General features: G+C 45.6%; 1 protein-coding gene and 1 non-coding gene across 2 annotated transcripts in view; one reads left to right on the forward strand and one right to left on the reverse strand.

The window, feature by feature from the left end:
• Positions 1-4,096: 4,096 nt before the first annotated feature.
• The window catches only part of LOC143282889 (ras-related protein Rap-2a-like), a 48,430-nt gene continuing 38,835 nt past the window's right edge, over positions 4,097-13,691 (reverse strand). The window contains exons 2-4 of the mRNA XM_076588765.1: positions 11,865-11,921; positions 8,609-8,682; positions 4,097-7,472 (exon numbers count right to left, since the gene is read on the reverse strand). Coding sequence (XP_076444880.1) covers positions 7,023-7,472; positions 8,609-8,682; positions 11,865-11,921 — 581 coding nt within the window. The 3' untranslated portion in view covers positions 4,097-7,022. The remainder of the gene's footprint in view (positions 7,473-8,608; positions 8,683-11,864; positions 11,922-13,691) is intronic.
• Trnat-cgu (transfer RNA threonine (anticodon CGU)) lies at positions 11,281-11,352 on the forward strand. The gene has a single exon. It is a non-coding gene; the product is annotated as a tRNA-Thr (tRNA).

Consider the following 13,691-nt stretch of genomic DNA (forward strand, 5'->3'; position numbering starts at 1 on the left):
ATGCTACAGGCGTAAATATTAATTATATGATTTTTTGTACTTTGTTTTCTGTGTACTGTCCAAACCTTGCAGACAAACGACTGGGAAAAAAGGCACATTACCACCCTGTCACATGTACTTTAAGCTAATAACAAAGTGCCAAAGTGTCGCAAATCTCTTATAAGTTTATGTTGTTTCAATTCTGTTTTTTTCCCTTTCTGTTCCATTTTATCTGTTTTGCACCTTTTTGTTCTGATTAGTACCTACTGTGTCACTAGAGCTTTACAACTAATGACTTGAAACATTTCAGTGTTTACTGTCAGTGACTCTAACACACACACACACACACTCTCTCTCTCTCTCTTTCTCTCTCTCTCCCACCCTAAATAAAATAACTGAGTGAGTTTTGTTCGAATTTGAGCTGTCTCTGTCTCTGTCCCTCTCTCGTGTTGTGTTGTGTTGTGTTGTGTTGTGTTGTATTGTATTGTATTGTATTTAATCACGTTGAGTTACGCTGCTGATCAGGGATCTACTTAGCAGACAGTAGCGTATATGGATTTAACCGAACGCAGTAACGCATCCTTGAGTAACTGAACTGAACTGAACTGAACTATATTGTGTTGTATTATTTTTTTTGTCACCGCAAATTTCTTTTTCTTTTTTTTTCCGTGTGAAAATCGGGTCGCTCTTCCTGGGAAGCAGTACAGCACCACCCTTTATTCTGTCTGCTGGGTGTATTTCTTTCACTATCAAAGTGGATTTTCTTTGTTGCCGTGGGCTCTTTAACCTGCGCTGTGCGCATGCTGCACACCGGGACCTCACATTATCGTCTCCTCCGAATGACCAGCGTCCAGACCATCATTCAAGATCTAGTAGTGGTAGGAGAGAGAAAAAAATTCTAGTGAATGTGGGATTCGAACCTAAACGCTCAGATACTCTCGCGGACGCGTTACCACAAGGCCATCCATCACTCGACATGCTAATAACAGTCTCCAAAGTCTTTGTGCACTTTGTCCAATCTTTTCACCTGTACATTATTTATTCACCTTTTTTTCTCTCTCTCTCTCTCTCTCTCTCTCTCTCTCAAGGCCTGACTAAGCGCGTTGGGTTACGCTGCTGGTCAGGCATCTGCTTGGCAGATGTGGTGTAGCGTATATGGATTTGTCCGAACGCAGTGACGCCTCCTTGAACTACTGAAACTGAAACTTCACCTGCACAGGTGAATCAGTTGTTTCGCTTGTCAGTTTAACGACTTCTCTTTTACGAAGTCCTTTAAGTAATTTCCTGTAACTGTATTTAGAGGGGTTTTTTGTTTGTTTTGTTTTTCTTCCAAATTTCACCCACATTTTTACCCTCATTTGCCCAGTTTCCCCCAACCCTCCATTCATCCACATCTCCCACCCCTTCTAACCGATAATACTCAGATGTATTCATAAATACTTTAACAAAATGTCTTCAATCACCGATATGTGTGACGGGACATTAAACAAAAATTCCTCCTCCACCTGTACAGGTGAGAGCACCAGTGATCAGTGAAGGACGCGAGTGACTGTGACACGTGAGCGTGCACTCTGCCTATGATCAAAGTGCTCAGCAGGAGGCCTCCGTTTCCCGCCTTGGGGAAATTAAGTGTGGGATGCCGGAAAACAGGCCTATGTTCCTCTCTCTTTCATTCTCTCAAAATATACCCCTCCACCTACCAGCCACACCTCTCGTCTCTCTGTCTATCTTTCTCTAGACATCTCTCACTCTCTCTTTCTGTCTGTCTGTCTCTCTCTCTCTGTCTCTGTACCCCTCAACCCCCCACCCACCCCAACGCCCCAAGTCTATCTCTGTCTTTCTCTAGACATATCCCTGTCTCTGTCTTTCTGTCTCTCTCTGTCTCTCTCTCTCTGTCTCTCTGTCTGTCTGTCTGTCTCTTTGTCTGTCTCTTTGTCTGTCTCTGTACCCCTCAACCCATCCATCCTCCCGCCCAAGTCTATCTGTCTGTCTTTCTCTAGACATACCCCTGTCTCTGTCTTTCTGTCTCTCTCTGTCTCTCTGTCTGTCTGTCTGTCTCTTTGTCTGTCTCTGTACCCCTCAACCCGTCCATCCCCCGCCCAAGTCTATGTGTCTGTCTTTCTCTAGACATATCCCTGTCTCTGTCTTTCTGTCTCTCTCTGTCTCTCTGTCTGTCTGTCTGTCTCTTTGTCTGTCTCTGTACCCCTCAACCCGTCCATCCCCCGCCCAAGTCTATGTTTCTGTCTTTCTCTAGACATATCCCTGTCTCTGTCTTTCTGTCTCTGTCTGTCTCTCTGTCTGTCTGTCTGTCTCTTTGTCTGTCTCTGTACCCCTCAACCCGTCCATCCCCCGCCCAAGTCTATGTGTCTGTCTTTCTCTAGACATATCCCTGTCTCTGTCTTTCTCTCTCTCTGTCTCTCTGTCTGTCTGTCTGTCTCTTTGTCTGTCTCTGTACCCCTCAACCCGTCCATCCCCCGCCCAAGTCTATGTGTCTGTCTTTCTCTAGACATATCCCTGTCTCTGTCTTTCTGTCTCTCTGTCTGTCTGTCTGCCTCTTTGTCTGTCTCTGTACCCTCGACCCATCCATCATCCATCCTCCCGCCTAAGTCTATCTGTCTCTGTCTTTCTCAAGACATATTTCTGTCTCTGTCTCTCTGTCTCTGTCTGTCTGTCTGTCTGTGTCTCTCTGAAGGCCTACCATAGCGAAGGGTCCATGCAAGAACAACGACAAAGGTTGAATATAAGTAAACATAAAGAAATCACACGTAAAAAAACAAAAACACCCCCCGCCCTCCAAAAAAACAAAAAACGTTGTGGTTTCCATGAGGAAGAACAGTGACATAAAGGTATTGATAAGATTTTGCGCGTGTGCGCGCGCGTGTGTTTGTACATGCGTGCGTGTGTGTGTGTGTGCGTGTGTGTGAATTTTATTGTTCGTGGTAGAAAGCTGTCTGTGACATTAGTTCATCTGCAGCCTTTACAAGCCCGACTGCTGGGGATGGACAGCACCACATTACCACCAAATTAGCAGTCGCTTTCGTCTGTTGGTTATGAGCTAGGATCGGTGAGATAGACAGGAACACGGAGAGACAGGAGCTAGGGAGGACAGGGAGGTTGGTGATCGAAAAAAAAAAACCCAGACAAGAGAGACAGACATACAGACAGACAATACCGACAAAGAAAGAAATACAGACGGGGATTTTTTTTTTTTTTTATGTAGAGAAGTAAAGAAAAGGGTAGGAGGGAGAGTGGGCGGGAGGAGACAGACAGACAGACAGACAGACCGACAGACAGACAACTCGCAGTATAGTAATAACACCACCAGAACTAGTACGAGTACTACTATTACAAAAAAAAAAAAAAAAAAAAAAAAAAAACCGTACCAGCCAGGCCTATTGCTCAGCATAGCTAACAAGCACCGCAGTACAGTAGTAGTTTACTTACATGTATGGACACTGTCCCAGTCAGCTCCAGCGAAAAACAACAACAACAACAACAACAAAAAACAACAACAGAGAGAGACTTGGATGCACGTACGGAGCAGGTAAAATGCCCCACCACTTGCTCAGAACTCAGAACACTTGTCTTGCCGCTGGATAAACAAAACGATGGATGCTGCGTGGAATGGCAACGCTGTTCTGCTGTCACCATGGCATTTTCCGGAGCGAACTAGTAATGATAGCATCGTGACAGTGCGTGTGGCGTACATTGTAGTCTCGGGGGGGTGGGGGGGGATGGCTGTGGGAGTGGACGTGGGTGGGTGCGTGGGTGGGGGGTTGTAGGAAAGAAGGCTTGCTTTGAGGAGGAGAGGTGGAGGACTGTGTATCGTCGTGTGTGTGCGTGTGTGTGTGTGTGTGGGTGGGTGGGTGAATTTGCGCATGTGTGTGTGAGTGCATGCAATTGTGTGTGTGTGTGTGTGTGTGTGTGTGTGTGTGTGTGTGTGTGTGTGTATCTGTCTGTCTGTCTGTGTGTGTCTGTGTGTGTGTGTGTGTCTGTGTGTCTGAGAGACAGACACAGAGAGAGAGAGAGGAATTCTTATTCATTTTATATACAAACATTTGGTCCTTTCAGTCTCCATTCGGTGAAAGATGATAAACCTTTAGTCCCATGTGATTTTTAATGGTGCCTTTCAAAATGTACAAATCTTTTAACACAAGATGAAGATTATCACACGGACATAACAGAGCAGAGCACGCATAATGTAATGGATTGTGTCTTACCCACAGACAATACTGCAGATTGATAACAAGAATAATAGATACTTCATGACAAGAATATTGTCTGGGACCAAACAAGTTGATTGATTGATTGAGTGAGTGAGTGAGTTAATGAGTGAGTGAGTGGTAATTATTGTTTCTGTCGATCTATCTTTCCAAGTACTTATCTGATAATTGGTTCTTCTGTCTCTGTCTCTGTCTGTCTCTGTCTCTGTCTCTCTCTCTCTCAACCCCATTGTGTGCCCCCACCCCTTTGACATGGGCAGAAGGCCTGGTTCATTAAAACATTGTCTTGTCTTGTCTTGTCTCTCTTTTCCCCCTCTCTCCCATAGTCTCCGAGTGTGGGGCCGCCACAGACGATCTTGTGAACAATTCTGTCCCATCTCTCCCTGGTGTTCTTCGACTCTCTCGGGTCGTCGATCGGTGTCAGACCTGTTCATTCAGGGGTGTTGTCCTCCCATCTCCCGTTCCTCTAACTGCCTCTTCTTCTCCTTCCTTGCACAGTGCCTTGCAGGAATGTCTTGGCAAGCCGTGCTGATCGCGAGGCGTGTCCATACCACTCCAGTTTGCTTCCCCTGTCTATGGTTAGAATAGATCTTCACAGGAACCGATGGTTTTCGTGATTGTTCTTGTTCTTTGTATTGTATTTGTATTTCTTTTTATCACAACAGATTTCTCTGTGTGAAATTCGGGCTGCTCTCCCCAGGGAGTTCACGTCGCTACACTACAGCACCACTCTTTTTTTTCTTTTCTTTTTTTTGTACTTTTCCTGCGTGCAGTTTTGTTTGTTTTTCCTATCAAAGTGGATTTTTCTCCAGAATTTTGCCAGGAATAACTCTTTTGTTGCCGTGGGTTCTTTTACGTGCGCTAAGTGCATGCTGGACACGGGACCTCAGTTTATCGTCCCATCCGAATGACTAGCGTCCAGACCACCACTCAAGGTCTAGTGGAGGGGGAGAAAATATCGGCGGCTGAGCCGTGATTCGAACCAGCGCGCTCAGATTCTCTCGCTTCCTAGGCGGACGCGTTACCTCTAGGCCATCACTCCACTACTACTCCTGTTCCTGTTGCTTATAGTCCAGCCGATCCGCACAGGGTCATAATTATCAGGACTGTCAAACCATATAATTGCTCAACCGCGTCGACACAAAACTGTCACATCTATAAAAATAAAAATTAAAAAAATTAAAAATAAAAAAGCACTAAAACAAACCCACAAAACACACTTCATGACACAGTATCCCAACAAAAAATACATAAAAAGGCCATATAGGCAAATAACACTGCAGAATGGGAAGCTAGTGCCCATCCCAGTGTTTACATCTCACTACCTAATTGTCAGAGCAAAACAGCAAAGATAGTGCATCACAGGCTGTGGAAAAGAGAGAAAAAAAAAGTGTCAAGGCGTGCTTGAAAAAACGAAAGGGGAATGGACTGGGAAGGCAGAAAAAGGAGACAACAGTGACGGAAGAAAAAAAAAGAGGCAGAAACAAAGAGAGTGACAGAAAAAAGGAAATTTCTAACACAGAATTTCCAGAAGGCGGGGATGCTATCTATACTGAAAGAACCCCGGCATACCCATGGGGAGGAGGGGGGGGGGGGGTTGCGTGATTCTGTTTCTCACTTCCTTGTTGATGATGTGACCTCTGTCGGATATGCCGGGGAATTTAACTCACTCAGTACGGCCAGTCCCTCTTCTCCTCTACACAGACCCCTCGGATGTCCAGTGGGTGTCTGAATGACCCAGCCTTTAGCTTCCGTCGTCAGAATTGTGGTATTCTTTGTCAACATTCACGTCTTCAGTATAAGAGCCTTCCGCATGCAATATTTTGATGATGGTAATTGGGGTGAAACGCTGTTAACGTCGTCTCTTTCGCCGTTCGTATGGAGAGAGTTAAGGATGCATCTCACCCCTGTGACCTGTATCCTCTTGTCTGTGTCAGCTGACAGCTGGCATCTTAAAGACCTGCGACACTCAAAGCTGTAGAAACAGGCAATTGAACAGACCAGAACAGAAATATCAAGTGACCTGTTTCGACATGAAAAGAGAATAAGACAAGACCAGATACAAACGAAGCATAACAAAAGAAGTGATGCAATCCCGAGAACAAACAGTTTATTTCTTCCATTTTTTTTAAGGACAGAAAATCATATCATCCACACTGATATTCCCGATCCCCGAGGCAAAGGCCTTGGCATGGAAACATGGAGTGGGGAGTATTCTACGATTTTTTCAGGAACATATTCCACGGCTTTTGAGAGATGCGTTGTATTCGGCCGCTTTTGGTGAATATTACACAACTTTTGAAAGATATAATCAATCTCTTTTGAGGAATACTCAACAACAAATCGTTCTAACTCATTGAGTACCCTCAACAACAACCGTCCTTACTCAACGAGTACCCTCAACAACAACCGTTTTTACTCGACGAGTAACCACAACAACAGTCTTCCTCACTTAATGAGCACTCTGAAAAACAGCAACAATTCTCACTCAACGAGTACCCTCAACAACAAACCCTTTTCACTCAACGAGTACCCAACAACAACAACTGTCCTCACTGCATGAGTACCCTCAACAACAACAACACCAACAACAACAGGCGTTCAACAGGCTCTCACGAGTACCCTCAAAATCAACCGTCCTCACTCAGCGAGTACCCTAAACAGCAACAGCAACAACCGTTCATCACCTCCTCACAACGAATCTTGTAACCTTGCCATATACATTGTCACTATGTATTGTTTTGCCCTTTTGCCCATTTTGTGTTTTCCATGTGACCTCCCATGGGGACTTTTAGGAATAGATCTTGACTTGAAGAACGATCACAAGGTGGAGGTCCGCGAGCGCCAGGTCTTCTCGGCAAAGTTCCTCAGGCTCTGCCGGATCTGCAGCTTGGCGGCCACCCCCGGCCGCTGCATGATCCACGACAGCTTGTCCCGCTTGTGCTTGTGGGCGGCGCGCACCTGCCGACACAGGCACAGGAAGAGCTCCTCCACGCCGTCCGGGTCCTCGCGCACTGACACCTCCCGGAACTCGCAGCCGTGCTCGGCGGCCCAGGCCGCGCAGTCCCCGCTGGCCACCCGCCGGAGGTGGACCAGGTCGCTCTTGTTGGCGGCGATGGCGACCGGAAGTCGCTCGTCCTCGCGCGCGCTGCGCAGGCGCGTGACCAGCTCCTGCACGTAGGCCCAGCTGGCAGCCTCGGTGAGGGAGAAGAGGAGAAGGAAGCCGTCCGCCCAGGACATGGGATCCTCACGGCCCTCCCGCCCCGTGGGCTGCGGGGTAACGATAGTACTGATTAAGGTAAGGTATAGGGCTGGGGGGATGATAGTAATGATTAAGGTAAGGTATGGGGCTGGGGGGATGATAGTAATGATTATGGTAAGGTATGGGGCTGGGGGATGATAGTAATGATTAAGGTAAGGTATGGGGCTGGGGATGGGGGGGGTGATAGTAATGATTAAGGTAAGGTATGGGGCTGGGGGGTGATAGTAATGATTAAGGTAAGGTATGGGGCTGGGGATGGGGGGATGATAGTAATGATTAAGGTAAGGTATGGAGCTGAGGGTGATAGTAATGATTAATGTAAGGTGAGGGTCTGAGGGGGAGGGGGTGATAGTAATGATTAAGGTAAGGTATGGGGCTGGGTGGAGGTGATAGTAATGATTATGGTAAGGTATGGGGCTGTGGGTGGTGATAGTAATGATTAAGGTAAGGTATAGGGCTGGGGGGACGACAGTAATGATTAAGGTAAGGTATGGGGCTGGTGGGGGCAGGCGGTGGGGGGGGGGGGATGATAGCAACGAACAAGAGCAAAGCATCATCTGCTTGGGACGAACAATGCGTTTTACGATGACGGACGTAGGTTCACAGTGAAAATGATGACTCTAGGACCTCACCACACGCCCCATCCAAACAAAAATAAAAAAGGGGGGAGGGGGGCGGGAATCTCAGTGGAAAGGCATGAAAACAAAACTTATATATATATATATAAGTGCTTTTGCACATACACATGCACGTACACAAGGATACACAATTTACTCATCCACACGCACGCAGACACGTATATAGAGAAAGACGCACGCGCGCGCATACAAACACACACACACACACACACACACACACACACACACACACACACACACACACACATACACACACAGAGTATCTGAAACGCCCCCTCTTCTCTCTCTCTCTCTCTCTACTCTGTCTCTCTGAGTCTCTCTCTCTTTCTGTCTCGGTACCCTGTCTATGCACACCTCTCTCTCTCTGTTTTTGTCTGTCCCTCTCTCTCTCTCTCACTGTCTGTCTCTGTTTCCGTCTGTCTGTCTGTCTGTCTGTCTCCCCCCCCCCCCCCCCATCTCTAATCCGTTAAAACAAGAACAGCAAAAAGAGTAGCCTAACTACTCACATGGCATGCAGTGTCCATGACATGCATCACGATCTGTTTGTTGTCCACGGTGGCACTGTGGGTGAAGATGGCCTCTGGAACATCATCAGGCATAGCAATGTACAGCTGTCACTGTAGGCCCAACACTCCGCTTATAATCACAGACTGACATCAGTTTACAGTTGGGCCAACAGCAGAGAGAGAGCTGTATGATCAATGGTTTCTCCAGTGCAATGGGAAATCATTTACAGCGTAGTCTTTTTGTGAAGGACTATGACTCCCAAGCTACGAGGCAAAATTGCACTGGCTCTTATTGCTGCAGCCTCGGGGGTGCTAGATGCATGGCCTTTGGGAAACATCCCAACACTGACTGTCCTAAAACCCTCTTGGCCGAGACAGTGGGGATGTAATTTGGGCAAGACACTCTCCGCTGTAACCAAATTCTAGGCCAAAATGTTAATAGTCGGGACAGCAGTTGCCTCCTCTGCTGTTCTGATGGTCATAGTCGGACACGACTGACTATTACATATAGCTCGGGTGTGTACAGCTGTCAACAAGGTAACGTCTTTAAGATGATTATTGCAAACTGTACTGTCGGATGGTGCCCTCAACTGGAGGAAAAAAGTAGCCAAAGCAAAAACGAGTCTATTGATGCCTGTCCAACTGTGTCCTCAACTGGAGCATCAGTTAGCTGATTCTTGATTGACCAATAGTGCTCTTAACTGGGGCGAAAATGAGCCAGTTAATGTCTGTCCAATAGTGCCCTCAACTGAAGCAAAAATGGGTCAAGCTGGACCAAAAATGAGCTTATTATTGCCTAACGGTGCGTTCAATTTGAGCAAAAATGTACAAATCATTGCCTTTCAATGGTGCCCTCAATTAGAGCGAAGATAAGCCAGTTAATATCTGTCCAATATTGCCCTCAAGTGAGGCAAAAATTAGCTAGATATTACTTATCCAATATTGCTCTCAAAAGGGGCGAAAATGAGCCAGTTAAATTTGTCAAATAGTGCCCTCAACTGAAGAAAAAATTAGACCAACTGGAGCAAAAATGAGCTTTTCATTGCCCAATAGTGCATCAACTGTAGCAAAAATGAGCCAGTTAATATCTGTCCAATAGTGCCCTCAAATGAAGCGAAAATGAGCCAGTTAATATCTGTCCAATAGTGCCCTCAAATGAAGCGAAAATTAGTGCATTAATGTCTGTCCAATGGTGCTTTCACTTGGGGCGAAAATGAGCCAGTTAATGTCTGTCCAATAGTGCCCTCACCTGGAGCGAAAATGAGCCAGTTAATGTCTGTCCAATAATGCCCTCACCTGGAGCGAAAATGAGCCAGTTAATGTCTGTCCAATAGTGCCCTCACCTGGAGCGAAAATAAGCCAGTTAATATCTGTCCAATGGTGCCCTTACTTGGAGCGAAAATGAGACAATCATTGCCTGTTCAATAATGCCCTCAACTAAAGTAAAAATGAGTCTATTGATGCCTGTCTAATATTACCGTCAACTGGAGCAAAAATGAGCTATTTATTGCCTTCCAATGGTGCCTAAAAGGGGAGCGAAAATGAGCCAGTCAATTCCTGTCCAATAGTGCTCTCAACTGGAGCGAAAATAAGCCAATTACAGACAGGCGGGGCATGTTGGTGAAGTAGTTTGTTTTTTTCTTCAGTTGACCACTGGGATATTCACCGTACTTGCTAGTTTGTTTGTTCGGTTTGTTTGTTTTTTGTTGTCAAAGCAAAATGTTTCCATTTACCTCAAATACTTCTCGGTGTGATTGTGTCAAGGGCCTGTTGTAATGAGCGACCTGTGGTATTCTAGAATTGTAGTAGTAGTAGTAGTAGCAGCAGCAGAAACAGCAACAGTAGTAGTCGTTCTTGTGGCAACAACTGACATCAAATAAGTTGTCGCAGCAGCAGGAGTTGTTATTGCTGTGGTAGTAGCAGCATCAGCAGCAGCAGCAGCAGCACTCATAACTGAACAGCAGCAACCGTCCTTAACTCTCTCCATACGAACGGCGAAAGAGACGACGTTAACAGCGTTTCACCCCAGTTACCATCATCAAAATATTGCAAGCGGAAGGCTCTTATACTGAAGAGGTGAATGTTGACAAAGAATACCACAATTCTGACGACGGAAGCTAAAGGTTGGGTCATTCAGACACCCACTGGACATCCGAGGGGTCTGTGTAGAGGAGAAGAGAGGACTGGCCGTACTGAGTGAGTTAACATACGGTTTAAGACTAGATGTTGTCTGTCGTTGCTTAAATGCAATGTTGTCGTCAGTCGTAGCAGTCTGTTTGTTGGTGTGTTTGTACTTATGTTGTTGGCGGCGTCTTTGTGTGTGTGTGTGTGTGTGTGTGTGTGTGTGTGTGTGTGTGTGTGTGTGTGTGTGTGTGTGTGTGTGTGTGTGTTTCAGATTAGTATTGTCGCATTGAACTTGAACTGGTTTCAAGTTTCCTATCTCTTCTTCTTCTCCCCTCCCTCCTCTTTCTCCTATTATTAAGCATTACATTGCACCTTGAATTCCCCTATCAAAGAACTGCGCAGTTGTCAACATCGTCATCAAATCATTATCATGATTGTGTGTGTGTGTGTGTGTGTGTGTGTGTGTGTGTGTGTGTGTGTGTGTGTGTGTGTGTGTTTCGATCCGATACATATCAAAGTGTAAATTAATTTAGTGAGAGTGGCTCACAGCCTCGGTGGCCAAGTGGTAAGGCGTCGGTCTCGTAAACCGAAGATCCAGGGTTCGATCCCCTGTCGGGGCAAAGTGTGTTAAATCCTTTTTTTTTTCTTTTTTTTCCCTCGCTATGTAAATCAATTACAATAACTATATTCAACGTTATCCCCCCTCCCCCTAAAAAAATAAAATAAAATGAAATAAAAAAAATTAAAAAAGTGTGATGGCAAATGGGCAGCATATGTTGATTTTTTACTATAAGTTTTACTTCCACAGAAAAAGTGTCAGCTGCTGAGCACAGGGGAGACTACTTTTCCAAACTTTAGTGTTGTTTGGTATCAGATGCTCTCCCTTATCTTAATTTTCAGCACGAGTTCAATTCATCGATCTGTAATGCTGTGATGTGCTAGCATTTGTTTTAGCGAATATGTGTAGCAAAATAGAAATATGATATTCTGTTGGGTTGGGTTTTTTTAATTGTACGTGGAATACTATAGCAGCAGCTGCAGCGGCGTTTGGTTGTTGTAGTGGTCTGTCGTGTTGCTTATGTACGTTGTAAATGTTATCATTAATTGTTATCATCATCAGTATAATACGAACCCATCTCTGGATCATAGTCTCCGATGAAGCGGCGTGTCAAATATCTGACAATCAGCGCTGAAAAAAAAGGACAAAAAACACATATCAAAAACTATAAACAATAATTGATGAATTTATGAAAAGGTGTTTTGTATATATGAGTGTGTGTGGGTGTGTAGGTGTGGAAGTGTGGGGGTGTGCGTGAAAAAGAGAGAGAGAGAGAGAAAGGGAGGGAGAGAGAGAAGGGGAGAGACGAAGGTATGTGCATGTGTGTGCGTGTGTGTCTGTGAATGTATGCATGCAAACATACATGGCCGTTGTGTGCCTGCACTCACATCCGTGTGTATTAGACACGCACGTGAATCTGTACAAGTGTGCTGCAGTACATGCTGTCTGTTCAGTGAAAGACACAAAACTGCATGTCAGTTCCGTGCGCCTATCTCTCTGGGTGCAAGGTTTAGTGGTAACGGAGCAGGAGTCAGACTATCATGGAGCCAGATATAAAAAATAAAAAAAAAATTTTAAAAAAAAAACATTCTAAATAGAAGGCAACAAATCTCGCAATGCCCCCAGGTGCAATCACTCTGACATTTAAAGAGCATCACTTCCGACGTGCTATCACACAGTGACGATGTGAAGTTGAACACAAGATATATCCTTGAGGCAGCGTGTGGCCACAGACAGACGCACACACACACACACACACACAGAGCACAGCTCTTTCTCCACCACAACCCTGTGAATAATTACAGCTGTATTGAAACTGTCAGCACCCTCCCGCTTTGCGTCAAGTGTTTACTGTAGCTTATGACGATGTCTTGGAGAGAGAGAGAGAGGCTGGTTTTATCAGAGGGAGTGGTGATGAGAGAGGTAGGGAAGGCACTGAGAGAGGGGGGTGAGAGTGGAGGTGTGGGGTGACGGGGGGGACAGAGGGAGGAGATCGGAGGGAGGAGATCGTATACCTATCGATGTGGCTGTGGTGTTATGGTGGTGATGGCATTCGTAAAAGACAGGCAAGAGATAGCTGGGTGATGAACTTGGGTGGTTTGTTGAAGTGTGTTGGTGTGTCTACGAGTGTAGTGTGGGTGGACGTCTTTGATTATGTGAGAGAGAGAGAGAGAGAGAGAGAGAGAGAGAGAGAGAGAGAGAGAGAGAGAAACAACAGTGACGGAAATTGAGAGAGATAGAGACAGTGAGGGGAGAGAGAGAGAAAGAGAGAGAGGGGGGGGGGGAGTGTGCATGCGTGCATATGTGTATATGTGTGTGCGAGCGTGTACGTGTATTTGTGTCTGTGCTCATGTATTAACGTGCACGTGAATTTGCACACAGTACACAGCTCTTCTGTTATTTGCGCAAAGAGAAACACCACATGTGTCTGTCCCTGTGTCTGTGTCTCTAGGTGGTAGGTGTAAGTTTTAGTGGTAATGAGCTGGAATCTACAATCATGGCACCTTTTTTTTCTTTTTTCCTAAGCAACACATCTCACAACTACCTGCATATGCAGTCACTCTGACATTTAAAGAGCAATGCTTCCGACATGCTATCAAAAAAAGAAAACGTGAAGTTGGACACAATATATATCTCTGAGGCAGTGTACTGTCACAGACAGACAGACACACAGCCATATGAATCTTTACGTCTGTATCGAAACTGTCAAGTGACCTGCCACTATGCGTCAAGTGTTTATTGTAGCTTATGACGATATCAAGGAGGGAGAGAAGCTGGTTTTATTAGAGGGAGAGGGGGTATGAGAGATGGAGTCAAAGAAGGCGCGGAAAGAGGTGAGCGAGAGCAGAGGTGTGCGGGGAATGCGGATAAGGCGGTGGGACAGAAGGAAGAGATCGTCTA

This window comes from Babylonia areolata, chromosome 6 (genome assembly GCF_041734735.1).
Source record: "Babylonia areolata isolate BAREFJ2019XMU chromosome 6, ASM4173473v1, whole genome shotgun sequence".
Classification (NCBI taxonomy): domain Eukaryota; kingdom Metazoa; phylum Mollusca; class Gastropoda; order Neogastropoda; family Buccinidae; genus Babylonia; species Babylonia areolata.